At 42.7% G+C, this 15,160-nt stretch overlaps 2 protein-coding genes across 3 annotated transcripts; one reads left to right on the top strand and one right to left on the bottom strand.

The window, feature by feature from the left end:
* Positions 1–2,636: 2,636 nt before the first annotated feature.
* Positions 2,637–6,870, top strand: gpr182 (G protein-coupled receptor 182). Its single transcript, XM_066673168.1, has 2 exons — positions 2,637–2,759; positions 4,532–6,870. The coding sequence occupies exon 2, from the start codon at positions 4,535–4,537 to the stop codon at positions 5,606–5,608; it is 1,074 nt and encodes a 357-aa protein (XP_066529265.1). The 5' UTR covers positions 2,637–2,759; positions 4,532–4,534; the 3' UTR covers positions 5,609–6,870.
* A 9-nt stretch (positions 6,871–6,879) lies between these two features.
* LOC136697864 (zinc finger and BTB domain-containing protein 39) lies at positions 6,880–14,585 on the bottom strand. Of its 2 annotated transcripts, none has more exons than XM_066673167.1 (3): positions 13,601–14,585; positions 11,687–13,216; positions 6,880–10,560 (listed from the first exon to the last, which is right to left on the bottom strand). In XM_066673167.1, the coding sequence occupies exons 2-3, from the start codon at positions 13,190–13,192 to the stop codon at positions 9,793–9,795; spliced, it is 2,274 nt and encodes a 757-aa protein (XP_066529264.1). In that variant the 5' UTR covers positions 13,193–13,216; positions 13,601–14,585; the 3' UTR covers positions 6,880–9,792. The 2 variants fall into 2 exon arrangements, with proteins under 2 accessions (XP_066529264.1, XP_066529262.1); XM_066673165.1 differs by having other exon boundaries at positions 6,880–10,698; positions 13,601–14,583.
* Between the last annotated feature and the right edge of the window lie 575 nt (positions 14,586–15,160).

The following is a 15,160-nucleotide window of genomic DNA, read 5'->3' as shown; positions in this document are numbered from 1 at the left end:
AGGAAACTAAAATATTTACCTCACCTTCTTCAGTTTGATGCTATTTTAAACACACCATGCCAATATTTATTATAAATCTATATAATATGTAAGCTCAGTAAAAAGTGAAAGAAATCCCAACCATGGAACTGGTGTATGTCAGCCCTTTTTGAAGTGATGCAGCCTGATAAGGGTTTGAGAGTTAGAATTTATTAGCCCAGGCCTCAGATAAGTCTACCCTAGCATGTGGTGGAGGGGTCAGGGACAGGATCCGTTTTTGTCTCTTCCAGAAGCCCCAAATCTGCTGACAGACTGTTTCCTGTTGCTCCAGTGAAAAAAAAAAAAAAAAAAAAAAAAAAAAAAAAGACGTGACTGCTCTTAACAATGGGGGAAAACAAGACAGGAAAGAGGGGAAGGAGAAGAGTGAGATCCTACTAATCGAACAAAATGCTGACCAAACGGTGGCCCTGTTGTAAGAGAGGCTAGAACAGGGCATCCTGCAACCCATCACATTTATCTGAAGCAAGGAATCACAGCCAACACAAATCATCCTCCACCTTACACCCGCAGCACTGAGCCTGCATGGCTCCTGACAACAGCAATCAGAGGACCCTCCTCCCTCCCCACACTGCTGACAGCTCTGATGACTCCATTGAACTCTTAGCAAAGAAAAAAATAGGCTAAATCCCCAGCGACTGAATATAAGTTTATAAACATAAAACACACATTCATTGTAGCCGCTTGTAACGTAAAATGTGTCTACCGTATGTTTTCGTTCTTTCCAGGAGAGGTGCTTGTCCCTTTTTCACCACATGGACGTCATAGAAATACGCTCTACGTCATGATCCGAGTTTCCCCAAACGTGTTCACTGATACTGAGCTCTCGGCTCAGGGGTGGTTAGTCCATTGTTCCGAGAATAACTGCATCGTCATTAAATAAAATAGCCGAGTATGAGCTCGACGGTTGCGCATCCTTTCTCACACGGTGTTGAGTTTCCTTAAAGTATAACGACGGGAATAAACGGCTGAAATCTGAGGCGAGGGGAGCGTGATTGTCCTCCTGTCTCTCAAAGCTGAAAGCTTTACATGTTGTTTAATTGTGAGTCGTCCTTTTCTTTTTTTTATTATTAGCCTTTAAATCATTTTTGCAGCTTCTATCTTCTTTGTATTTCTCTTATCACTCACTCACTTTTTGCTTGAACAGCACTACCTTGTGCACGTGGATAATGAGAAATGCCAGGACAGGCGTTTTAACATGAAGCAGGAGCAGCAGTGTGTGTTTGAATTGTCAGCTTCCATGCCCTCATTAATTTGATTGTATGTGTGTGTTCGTAGTGGCTGAGATTGAAATGTATATATTATATCCAGGAAGGTGTAGAACACTGTTACCTTTTTTTTGTCTGTTTACTTTTATGCTATGGTTCGTCCAGATTGCTGTAAGCAGCAGGTTTTTAAGCGAGGTGCTGAAAGGAGGCCTGGGCCACAGTGTTAGGTTAAAGGGCCACTTTCCTCACTGAGGTTTTGATGTACGGCAGGCTTCCTACCTCCCCTTCGCCTGTGCCTCTCAGTAAATGCTCCTCTATGACACCGGCATTTCCCGCTATTGTCCAGCTATATGTTTTTCCTAGAATTTCTGGGACATAAAATTCCACACTGAAGGAGCCCAAAGGACTAATAATGGATGTCATTTCGGATTTAGGCTTTACATTAGTTTCTGACCACATTAAGTTGAGCCACAGTCACATGGTTGTACACAGCTCAGGGCGGATGTTTACGTTGTAACTGGGGGGAAAAGGTAAAACGGTGTTTTTCTGAAAGCTGAAACACAATTCTGTTTACAGCAGAGAGACGCAAAACAAGTCGCTGTGACACATTCCCCTATCTGTAAAAGTGAACCCATAAATAGTAACTTTATTTTTTTTTTAATTTGCTGATGTGTTTTCCACATGGAGGGTGTGTGCACATCAGTCGCACGTACCATTTCATCTACTTCTTGTGCAGCATTAAAATGTTAAATAAGGCCACTGAGAAAAGATTTCCACATCTACATTAGCACTGTTAATCTCTGTTATTTTTAATTTATATTTGTAGTGGGAAAAATGGACATAAATCAGAACTACGTTACACCCATTACACATTAATTAACAATAATAAACATAATCCAGTTCCAGTCTTTATGCGTCTGAGGTTGAACAGGTTGTGGTTACTCTGCCCTGTAAGCAAACTAGCTCTACTCTGATTGGCTGCCGTTTGTTCACATTGAATCAATAAGCAAACCCAGCCTGAAGAGCTCATTATAATATCAATGTGAGTGGGTGGGGCTAAACAGCTGCAGTCTAAAGAACTGGATATATGACATCACAAGATGAGTTTATTCTAATCTGACACATCCTCTATGGGTGTTCTCTGTTGACTTATTTTCAACTGGATAGTCACCAAAAACGTCATTGGACCAGAGTGTATCGCAAAGTTCTCACCTGCACTGTTTGGATCATTACTGCCAGTCAGAGGCATTTCCTGGGTGTCTTTCCTGCCAGGCGTGATCTCTTCCTGTCCTGGGAACGTGTCCTATCAGCAGGCCTGCTAAAGAGACGGAGATGGGGGAGGGAGAGGGAGGGGGGAGAGAGGGAGGAGGGCTTAATGCCCCAATCTAGCCAGGGCACTGACTGAAGCTTCACACATCTCCAGCCAGTACAGTCTTCATTTCTCCAGGATTCTGCTCCACCAGAGGGGTCCACCCTCACTCCGACTCACCCACTGGCACTCCCCACTCAGGCAAGGTAGGTCTTCTGTCTTTCTGCATTTATTCTCTCAAGGCTCTGAACCCTAAGACCACTCAGGAAGAGGCAACATTTCAAGTGAAAAGATCATTAATGTAATTTTATGAGTTACATATAATAGAAAATAAACATTAAACATTTTTATTCCTAATGGAATCAAAATGTATTATTGGCAACAATTAAACCTGTTTTTGCACATGGCCTTCGGTGTGTCCATGTAGACCCAGAAACGTGGGTGCATTTGTTGAAATGTTCGTTATATAAGGCCCAGAAAGGAACATTTTTACAAGAAGAGTAAAGCACAAATGTAACCTGGTAACACTTTACAGAGAGGCAACATTTCTAATGCCTTTCAGAACTGAAATATGTCTTTAAAAATTTAAAGATCCATTTGAACATGTTCAATTATCACAAAAGCTCCTTTTGTCCATTTTGTGGTCAATGATAATTGACCCTTGATGGAATACGCCTTTAAAGGATTTAAAAACAAACTTTGTTTCTGGGAAACTTTTCGTAACTCCTGAACCGTTATTTAACTGACAGAAGCATAAAGAAAAGATTCCTAATATTTCTTGGTTGTATTTTGTAAACATTAATACAATTGGGAATTGATGCCTGCAACACAATCAAAAACTTGCTGCATGTTAGTGAGTTCCTTACAGTGTTACACCACTTTTCCTTTTAATTACACTGGTTAATTTATCAGAGAGCTGAAAATACAAATTCAAAACGACTTACAAAATTACAGTTTACTACGTACAATAAAATTGACATTTTTGCACATTTTGCCAGAAACAAGACTTTAGCTGCTGGACAGTCCTTAATCAGATTCCCCTCTTCATGACGTGCTGTAGGAAACGTATCTGGACTGCAGGCATTTCGGTCAAACTAATTAAATTTGTATACGTATAATAATCGCGGACTTCCCTGGAAAAGACGTCACCTTGATGGCAGCAAATATCTCTCTAAAATCCTACTACTCCACTACACCACATTCAGACATTTGAAGGTCTCCACTAATGTCCCCCACAGACCATGACTTAGGTTGGTTTTGTACCCAACACTGATAAGAATCTGGGTGGTGCCTTTTGTCATTTTTCCCACAAAGACCTCAGCATGGGTTCCCACAATAAAAAACCCTGAAATGTGGATTCCTCTGAACGAAGCTGCTCCAACTGTCTTTTGGACCCTCTGAGATGGGTCTCACTCCCTGAGAACCATGAATGTATGGCTTTTTTCTGGCATAAGACAATGTTGGTCCAAAATACTGAGCACATGTTGCTATATTTATCCTCTATTGCAAAATTAAATACATTTAAAACAAATCCACATTTTCTGGAAACAGGGTTTGTCAATGATCACGTACGACTCATGGAAGCGTTGCAAATCTTTAGCAATGCTTGGTTCCTGTATGGGTCTTGTAAGCATGTATCATTTATACTTGCAAAATCCAGATGTGTAGATGTTAAAAAGTGATATTACACAATGGTTTTGCACAAGTGCATATTTGTTTTAACGTTATCAACTCTTAAAAATAGAAATATTGTAAATGTACTCACAAAGGGAGAGCAGTGGACTTTACATGTTACTACAAAGAAACATGGCACATCAAACACACCCTAATCAAAGGCTTACCCTAGTGATAGTAAATGTTTTATTTTCATTATTATGCATCAGCACATTTTCTGCAACTTGTGCAATGGCTCATCACAGTTTTATAGAATTTCTGAGTACACACACACCCATGCTAGCCATTTCCTCTTTCTTTCCAGACCATGTCACTCGATGTCAACACGACCGATTACCCCCATGGCCTGTGGTTCTACGAGTGCACCTTCGACCTGGACAGGAACGCGCGGCGCATCGCACTCTTCCTCCTCTATCTGTTCCTGTTCATGGTGGGACTGGCTGAAAATAGCCTGGTGGTTTGGGTGAACTGGCGGCGGCGGCGCTCAGCCAGTGGTGTGCTCTTCTGTATCATCAACGTCAGCCTCTCCGACCTGATGGTGGTGCTCACCATGCCCTTCTTCATGCTTGAGATGACCATGGACAAGGTATGGATCTGGGGCCGCTTCCTGTGCAAGGTGACCCACCTCGTCTATGTCATCAACTTCTACAGCAGCTCCTTCTTCCTGGCTTTCATGACCCTGGAGAGGTACCTCTCCTTGGTTCGACCGAACATGTCGGCCCTCTTCCCTCTGCAGCCAAAGCACCGGCGCTGGCTACTTTGTGGTGGGCTGTGGCTGCTGTCCGTGGTGCTGGCACTGTTGGAGAACGTGCACGTTGACCTGCTGGAGTGGGACGAGCCCGGCTGCTACATGGTGCCGGAACACCATTACACCGAATGGTTTGTGTCTGTGGCTTTCCTATGCTTGATCTTCCAGTTCCTCGTGCCAGCGTCCATGATCGTCACCTGCAACATATTGATCGCCCGCGCTGCCAAGGCCTCCCCAGACGTGCAGGGCCGCCGGGACCTGTGGCTGGTACACGTCTATTCGCTGGTATTCCTGGTCTGCTGGGTGCCCTACCACTTTGTGATGTTCCTGTTGATGCTGGACGACCTAAACCCTCACCTGATGTCCTGCAATGCCGTGGAACTGCTATACTTCTCCTTCAGCGTGGTGCAGGGTCTTTCCCTCTTCCATTGCATTGCAAACCCCATCCTCTACAACTTCCTGAGCAAGAGCTTTCGCACCAACCTCGTAAATAACATTCTTTCCCGTCTCTCTCCTGTGCCTCCCGCTGCAGCCCCAGACAACACCCCTGCCAACGGCACAGGCGCGCCGGCACCAGGGAAGGAGCGAAAGCACAGCAACACTAGCACCAGTCACTCAGAGATAGGATCTTAAAGGAAAAATTCCAGCAGATCAGCATAGGAAACACTTTGGAGCCTCTCCTAACATGCTGCTGTGAATAAAACAAGAATTCCCAAAGTTTTTTCCGAAATGTTCCTGAAATTTAGCAACACCGTTTGACACACAAAGCAGACTACTACACTTCACCACCATTTCCAGACCCACGGGTCTAATTCACTGTCAAAGAGAATGTGGTCCCAACCCCACCCCCACCGCACACACACATTTTATTATTATTTTTTTTTAAACACAAATTAAAACGTTCCCTTAAATATATATATAATAGTAATAAATTTCTCAGCAGCAACAGCCAGCGACAAAACCATTTTAAGACTCTTAATTGTTTGTTTTTATTGCTTGTAAACACTGGAGTCAAAAGGCCCGCTGGAGTCGAAAGCCTATGTAAACAACTTTAGGAATCACTGATTGTGATTTCAAGTCAGGAAGGAAGAAATGTGTCTGCATCGGACTCCCACAGGAAGCTGTGGTAACATCTAGGAACACGCCACACTTTAAAGGAAACTATTAGCAAAGCATTTGCGGGCATGATCTGTACAGTGGAAAAGAAAACAATCACGTGGTCATGCTGCTAGATTTTTTTTTAAGCCTGTCTTATAACAATGATTTCTATGTGAATGCCCATTTATTGTTACCCAACTGAGCTTTCGTCCATATTGACCATCACAATTACTTGTATCATTACCATATGTGGTCGTATGCTGCCTTTACTGGAGCTTTTATAAAGATTTATCTACTATAGATTAGTTTTGGCTCACACTGGATAAATTTTATAAAATTTCAGATGTTTTACACATTGTGTACATACTATAACAGACCAATCGACCTTATATATATATTATTAAGACTTGTGGCTCAGTTGGAAGGTTTTTTGTTTGTTTGTTAGGAGGTAAAGCACTGCTTTTATGAAGCATCAAAACTTCTAGCACCTTGTGGAGAATTCTAATCCTGCTAAACATGTGCGAGTGAGTTTCATGAGGCACTTTGCATCTTTAAGATGTTTACTGTGGTCCCAGACTGGACACTTATAAAAGCCAAAGTGTACAGCAAAAAAAGTTAGAGTGAACTTTAACTGCGCCATCAACAAAGTTCACCGCAATTTCACGTGAACACCTGCATGTTTATGATCGTAATTTTATTCAGAACACATACTAAACAAATACAGTTGTGAACAAAGCATTACACATTGATTCATAATGAAAACACTCATTACAAAATATAATGTATCAACTTAAAAATCTATAAATACAATAAATAAATACTTACAGGTTTTAAGTTGTCTGATAAGGCAGTTTTTTCATATTAGAAAAATACCACAGACCGTGGAAACAACACCCACCCTGGTGTGACAGTCAATGTTACAATGAGCAATAAGTATCATTTCTACGCTGTCCTTGTCAGGTATTAACAGCTTAGGCTGTGTACTATTCACTCAGACCCATATAAAACATCCCACTCACCCAACATCACAATTTAACACATTTTTTTTTTAAATGCTACTTATTGCTGCCTTTTTGTTTCGATACGTTTTGACCCCCTTTGAAATAATCTGGATTTCTGCTTGACGTAATCAGAGAATGCAATAGGATCATCACGCAAGGCCATAATAAATAATAAACAAACATATTAAAATAGAGAATATCTGGATGTGCTATAATTTCATTAAACACTGTTTAAACTTTTGTGTTTATTGATGAAAACATTGAATGAGAATCAAAAACCTGAATGAGATGATTACTCGCTTTGTATTTTATTAATGTTCTATTGACAGACGGGACAAATACACCACTTATAGTTTTTGTAACTGTTCAATCAATATCTCTGGGGTTCTCTAATGATATACAGCGATCAGCCAAAACATCAAGTTCTGCAATTACAGGCTGTAGTCCCTCCTGGTTCACCTGGTTCTTCAATGGTCCGGACCATTGTTGGTGTTGTGCTGGTGCGAGTGGATCAGACACAGCAGTGCTGCTGGAGTTTTTAAAGCCCTCAGTGTCACTGTTGTACTGAGAATAGTCCACCAGCCAAAAAGTATCCAGCCAACAGCGTCCTGTGGGCAGTTTAATGTGTCCACTGTTGAAGAACTTATAGGACGACCAACACAGACTGTGCAGCACAGATGAGCTACTGTCTCTGACTTTACATCTACAAGGTGGACTAATGAGGTAGGTGTGTCTAACAGAGTGGGCAGTGAGTGGATACAGTGTTTCAGCAGCACTGCTGTGTCTGATCCACTCAAACCAGCACAAGGTCATTGTCAGAGTCTCCATCACCCAAATCTTACCACAGAGAAACAAGGCGACAGGGGACAAACATAATATGCAGAGAGACAGGTGGACCACAGTCTGTAATTGTAGAAATACAAAGTGCACTTATACGGTCAGTGGAACTGATAAAAAGGATTAGGAATGTCATAGTAATGTTTTGGGTGATTGTTGTAAGCATGAAATGAAACTGTTCTTAGTTGAAACCCCTAATTCTAACCGTACTACTTCTAAAAGGCTAAAGCTATACATCCTCTATCTTTATCTGAACGTCAAGATGAAGGGAAAAACAGAAAAGAAAAAGACAGCTTTCCTAACCGTTTTACTCTAAACTAAAAGTGTACACGATTTTAAATTTGCTTGGAAAGTCAGTTGGTGTAAAACTAAAGGCATTAACTGCAGCACAGAATGCATCAGCAGATCATTTAACATTGCTCACATAGTGAACAACTTCCAAGTTGTTTAAAACTGCTTGTTCAATAAAACTGACTCTTTAAAATCCACATTTCAGTTACGCAAGATGGTTCCCGTGATAAAGATCTGGTCATCTTTAGATCTGTTCATGCAGAAACTCAGATAACTCCAAAGGAATCACAAACTGCGAGTCTGGCTCCAATGAAATCCTACCAAAATCTTCAGGAGTTTATTTTTACAGCGCTCTCGAGGGTGTTCTGTCTGAAGAGCGTGTTTAAATAAAAGTGAACACTGTTTGCGAAGCTTAGAAAAATTTCAGAGAGGAGTGAATATCGTTTTCATCTGTTCTGCCAAAATTCCTGAACATCCATATTTCCTAGGGGAATCTTTAACGTTGTATGAAGTCTGACAGATATATCAGCACATTGCTTTTTGCCCTTGACTATCCCCTTTTGTAACTTTCTATAACACATAAAACAACCTTGTACAAAATGACCCTTTGCAGCACTTTATGGTGTATTTTTTCCCCCCTCACACAAAATACAAACAGACGGGAACATCATGAATAGGACTTTCTAATTCTACATGATACAGCAATCTGCTGCCATATTGTGCCCCTTTAGCTCAACAATGCTTTTCATCCCGTAATATCCATTAACACAACCACAGTAATCCATTAGATATGTTGTCATAATGCTCTGGAATAGCCATAATATTTTCTCTTATACTGATTACAAAATGAGTAGAAGGAAGAGGTAATCCTAAACTAACACTCATCTCAACATCTGCAAGGACAACAGCGAGTCTGTCCTCGCCCGTGTGAGAATACCTAAACGCTGCCACCATGCGGCGGCAAAGCAACAGTACGAACAGAACGCTGAAACTCTGGTTCATTAAACCGTTTTCATTCTCCACCACGTGAAACAACTACATCCTAAAGTCTACAGACACGTGGTCTGGTACAACAGTGACTGATCATGAGCGATATTTAGTATTAGTGATGCACCCATCTGTAAAGTCTTGGCCAAAACTGAAACAGGAACTAAGACCACATTGAGCCCCAAAACAATTTCCTAGAAATTCATTTAGCCTCTTTTCTAATAATCGTTACTGCTAAAATCATACAGCCTAATCAGATGATGTCATATATAGACCAGTTTTATAGCTGTGCCTTTGAAATTCTTTAAATTTTAAAATTATGGCTGCAACTATCAATTAACTCTACAATTAACCATTAGATGATTTTGTTGGAAAAAATCTAACTAGTTTTCTATTGTAAACGAACATAACAGTGCATTATGGAGTGTTTTAAAGTACAAAAAAATGTAAACAATAAAACGACTCTGATATTTTTTCTTAAATGAAAATTATTGCAGCCGAAATTTTTTGTCAGCCAAAGACTAAATGTATAGGGCAATGGTTTGGGCCAGGTTTTGGTGCATCTCTATCATTGAGGCACAGTGTAAATGCACGAGCAGAAACTCAGGAGTCCAGGTTGGGGAGAGGCTCTTTGGAGTGGTCGTTGTACATGAATGTCTCCTCTATGTTGAAGTCCGCGGGTAAGTGGTCCTTATGGAGTTCCATGTGCGAGGAGACCATCTTGAGTGTGGAGAAGTAGAGGCCGCAGACGGTGCAGCGGTACATGAGCGCGCCGGCATGCGTCTTCAGGTGGCAGATCATGGTGGAACGGCCGCGGAAGAAGCGTAGGCACACCTTGCACTGGTAAGGCTTCTCTCCCGTGTGTATGCGCAGGTGGTATGTGAACTCACCGGAGTGTGCAAATCGCTTGCCACAATACCGGCAGCGATACCACTTCTGTTTGAGCCCTGCCCCCGGGGCGGCAGAGCTTCCGTTCTGCAGGAGTCCAGCAGGGAACGGCATTCCTGCTTGAATCACTTTGTCTGGAATGCCAAGCCCCACGCCCATGTTAAATCCCAGGCCTGCAAATTTGCCCAAACCACTCGCTTCTAGTGGGGATGAAGAAGAGGAAGAAAACTCCACCGACTGGTCTGCCTTGCGCTTCACTGGCCATGTCTGAGCGCTGTGCGACTCGCTCGGGTGCATGCTGAGGTGATAATGAAAGGCTGTGTCCGTGCGGAAGGTCTGTGGACACAGAAAGCACTGAAATTCTCCCTGGCCTTCCATGCCACCCTCCTGTCCACTTTCGTCCTCTTTCGGCAGCCCTCCCTCTTCAGCGTGCATGGCCAAGTGTCTATCGAGCAGGGGGCGCTCCAGGAATGGACAGGCACACTGTGAACAGGAGTGAACGTAGAGGAGGTGTGTCAGGGTGTGCCACAGAAGGGTACACCGAGAAGGCTGGGGTGACTGGCACACGCCGCATCGCAAGGTCTGCAAACACACATGGCTCTGCACGTGGTCCCTGACAGCCTGAAGGAGCAATTATTCACGGAGAGATTTTAGAGAGAAAAAATAACTTTCATAAAATGCTCTGAATAAAGGTTATACATAATATTTTATTTATAATTTATTTGACTATTAATTATGTCACATGTGAAGAATCCAGTTCAGGGTCGCGGTGGGTCTGGAGCCTACCCGGAATCACTGGACGCAAGGCAGGAACACACCCTGGAGGGGGCGATAGACCTTCACAGGGCGACACACACCCACCCACCCACCTAGGGACACTTCTGAGCCACCAATCCACCTACCAACGTGTGTTTTTGGACCATGGGAGGAAACCGGTGCACCCGGAGGAAACCCACGCGAACACAGGGAGAACATTAAGGGATGTTCAGACTATTTTTAGTGTTTTAATCATAATATCGGCAGAATCTACAAAAGCATTTCTTCATATGTGACACATTTACGTGGCCATGTAAACAGCAATTTCATTTTCAGTTTCATTTATAATCTGATATAATATCCATATCCCATAGGCCAGAATGCAACACCAACTGAGCTGGATGAGTCAGTCTAGATGTTCCTCATAATTTCACGCCCCAGGAAGGAAGGACATAACATTAAGGATTTGTCTGTTTACATTTGTCCAAAGCGTTTTCAATTCCATTTGAGAGATTTAGAAAATGTAAGTTGATTGGTCAAAGGATTTTCTATTTCTATGTGAAAGTGGAAGGGTGCTCGAACATGGATCATCTGAAATATTTAACTCATTTTGTCATCTCTCATCCCCTCCTCTCTACAAAGTCCATGTTTGTAAGAGACTCCATTTTAGACTCACTTTTAATGAACTTTTTGGTATCTGTCCATATTTCAAACATTTTGATTATACTCTTATTTCAAACAGAAAAACATTTTGCAAACTAAACACCAGTCTGTTCTGCATGGCTTCATGGATTTTGTACACTACCACTCACTAAAGTTTTAAACAATAATAAATTAAAAAATTAACACAAACCTTGAAATCTTTAGGAATGGATTTAGCACACACAGCACACTGCAATTCCCCTCCGGACCCCTGTGAGGCACTGCTCATCTGGCTGGGCTGCTGGGGAACACACCGAGCTGCTGATTGGCGTCTGTGGCGGATCAGCTTAGCCTCTGTACAGAACTGGAGCTCACAAATGTCGCAGGAGAACAGCATAATGCCCACATGTGTGAGAGCATGGGTGATGCTGGCTGTGCGATCAGGAAAAGAAGCACCACACACTCTGCAGTTTCCAGTCTCAGACAGGTGTGTTTCTGCATGAGAGCGGAGGACGCTGTTGTCCGCAGGCAATAAAACTCCGCAAGCTTTACATGGCTGCGACGATGGAGCCAGCTGTTCGAGACTGCCCGCAGCAATGTTTCCACCGTTTTCAATGCACATCAGTTCCTCATCATCTTCCTCTTCCTCGATATAATTCTCTTCGTCGTCGCTCAGTTCAATTATGTCACCTGCCAGCGCCCTCCACTGATCCCCCTCATCTGTGGCCCCTTCCTGTAGGCTTCTCTTTTCTGTTTCATCCTCCTCCCCAAACAATGCAGACTCTTTACCTGACCTCACCCCAAGTTCTACCCCTCCCTCAACCGCCCTGAGCTGTAGGTTGTCAAGGGGGTCTCCAGAAGAAGAAGAGGGTGCACATGTTTCTCCTCCAGTCTGCGCTGAGGAGTCGGGAATTGAGCATGCTTCCGTCAATACCAGTTTGCTTCCACTACTGACCGCTTGGTCCTCTGAAGTGTTGGTCTCGTCCACTTTCTCCTCCTCCTGCTCCGTTTTAAGCTGAAGTGTCAGACCTGGAAGAATCTCTGAAACTTGGGAATGGTGGTTGTCCAGCAGGCTCTGTTTGCTTTCAGCAAGCTGACTATAACCCAAATGCAACTGAAAGCCATCCTCAGTTTTAGGGGAGTGAGAGACAGATAAAGGGGCCACGTGAACACGGTTCTGCCTGGGCACCCTGCTCTGAGGGAGCGGCGAAGGAACGACTGGAGTAGGAGCAGCAGGAGACGACAGAGATGAACAAGAGGCTGCGGAGGATGAGCAAACCGAAGCAGCCATAGTGGTGGCAGGTGCCATGTCTGTATCTACATCTCCATCTGAACTCTTCATGTCAGGGAAGGTGGCATGGCAAGCACGTACCAACTCCCTCACTCCCAGTCTTTCTGCCAACTCATACAGCACCCCAACATCTATCAGATCTGTCAGGATCTCGCCTGTATAAATGAAAGTCAACACTTTCTCGAAATTGGCCGCAGAGATGAAGTCCAGAGAGACTGTGGCAGGGAGTCCACTTTGGCCATAGGAGCTTCTGGAAAACAAACTGTTAAAATGTGTACCAGCACAGGCAAGCACTGCACGATGGGCAGGAAAGGAGCGACCTCCAACCTGCAGGACCACATCGCAGAGGAGCCGGGAGAGGCGGCAGCGGTTGAGCTCAGAAAGGAGAAGGGCCGCGTGGCCTGATCCTTGTAGCCGGATCCGCATTGCTGCCAGTGCAGCTCAGATTAACTGAAAAATAATGTAAACAACAGTTAACAACAAATGTGTATAAATGGTGCTAAAACTTTGAAAATCAAAGGTCATTGGCTTTTGACTTTGGTCATCATGCATCCTAACTATTTTGTTGGAGTCGCTGCCCAATGAAAAAACTTTTTTTATTATTATTAATGTCCACTGGAAGTTAAGATTTTTTTTTTTTATGTTGGAGATACAATATGCTTTAGCAGGTCCTGGAAACCTGACCTTGGGTAAATATAAAACAATTGTAGATTCCATTGTACCCAAATATTTAATCTTAGTAGTGACTGGAACATGTGTTAAACCAAAATAAAGGTCTGAGTTCAAAATTACTGAGCCGTTTCCGAATCATTTATTTAATAATTAAGTGGTTACCTTTGGCAAAGGCAGGGTGGATACTTTCCAAACATCTGTTGTGGTCTGTGGTCTGGTATCCCCATGAAACAAGGGCTGTATTTAGCAGCAAGCCTTACTCTAACAAAACCTGAGGTAGTACTAGCTACCGTAGCGGATGAAGGAGTGCATTGTAGTAGAAACAAAAACACTACAAAATGTAGAGGAATTGTGAGAGAAATGCCACTTTAGGGTAACCTTGCTAGCGACTTTATTTCTAAAAACTCTTACTATCCAAGTTTCCTGACATTCGTTTTATTACAATGAGCAGCAAGAAATCAGCTGTTCTATAGGTTTATCGTTAGCCAACACAGCTAACCCACAGCCTACAGTTACCATAGCAAAGTCAGACTGGGAGCTAGTGCAACCGCTATCAGACAAAGGAGGGGGTATGCCGTGTATCTTAAAAGTCTTGTTTGGAGACATACGAACATATCTATTTAAAAACCTGTTAGTCGAATCTCGTCAACCCAACTAAGCTCTATGTCTCTATTTTCTAACGTTAACTTGGACAACGCGCTAAACTACCATGCTGACGTTAGCGTCGAATTCCACCTTAAATGGCGCAGGGTCCGCCGGAACTTGATAAAGCACCTTTTAAGGTGGCAGAGAAATGTCGAATGAAAATCTGGCGAAGAAGCTAACATACAAGTAGTTAACCCCAGTTAGCCAGTGCCGAGAAGCATTATAGCGCGTCTTCACGTAAATGGGTGCAAATAACGATGTATTTACCCACAGGACGGCGGGAGTTAATGTGGACAGTATTCCTCTCCGGGTTTATTTACTACTTCTCTCCCAGAAACAGATGCTAACGGCTAACATACAGAGAGCTGGAGCAGTCCTTAATCAAAACTGGAATGATGAGTCGGCCGGGAGAGAGGGGAGAGAGAGCTTATGTTTTTTACATTCTACATGAACTCAGCCACCTTAAGCACACATTGCGTTACGTTGATTTGAACCAGACACCCAAACATCACCCAGTAAACAGTACAGTCAGGGACGGGTGGGGGAAAGGGCAGAGAAAAAACAGAAGTAAATGTAGCGGGATCTGAAACGGTTAAGAGTACACAGCACGGTCACTACAAGAAACGACTAATTTAGACTCCGTGACTTAAGGCACATTACTTCATTTTCTACATAGTACAGATAAATTAAAACAAGTACATGCTTATTTTTTTATTTTAATAATAGCATCAACACAAGTACAATATGTGATTGAGTATATATTTGAAGAAGTGTAATCGTATATGAATTGGGATATTCGTTTGGGATGTGTGACCTCTGGCGGCCTGAATAGAGAACTACAATAACACAGAAAGGCACTCGGGGCAAATTGCCTTGTGCACCTTTAAAGAATTCCCGCCCTTCAGACATTTAGAGTATTTAAATGTGAAATGGTTCATTAATTGTAGATAATCAGGGGACACAGTGTCTTTAAAGAAATATGTCAGTTCTGTATGCTGATACATTTTATAACTTCTATAATAAAAGTCTTTTATAACAATTTTCTGATAAAAATAGTTTTGGCGCGAAATGTAAATA

Source organism: Hoplias malabaricus, chromosome 5 (genome assembly GCF_029633855.1).
Source record: "Hoplias malabaricus isolate fHopMal1 chromosome 5, fHopMal1.hap1, whole genome shotgun sequence".
Lineage (NCBI taxonomy): Eukaryota > Metazoa > Chordata > Actinopteri > Characiformes > Erythrinidae > Hoplias > Hoplias malabaricus.
The sequence above is the reverse complement of the archived record's forward strand: the minus strand, read 5'-3'. Positions and strand labels throughout refer to the sequence as shown.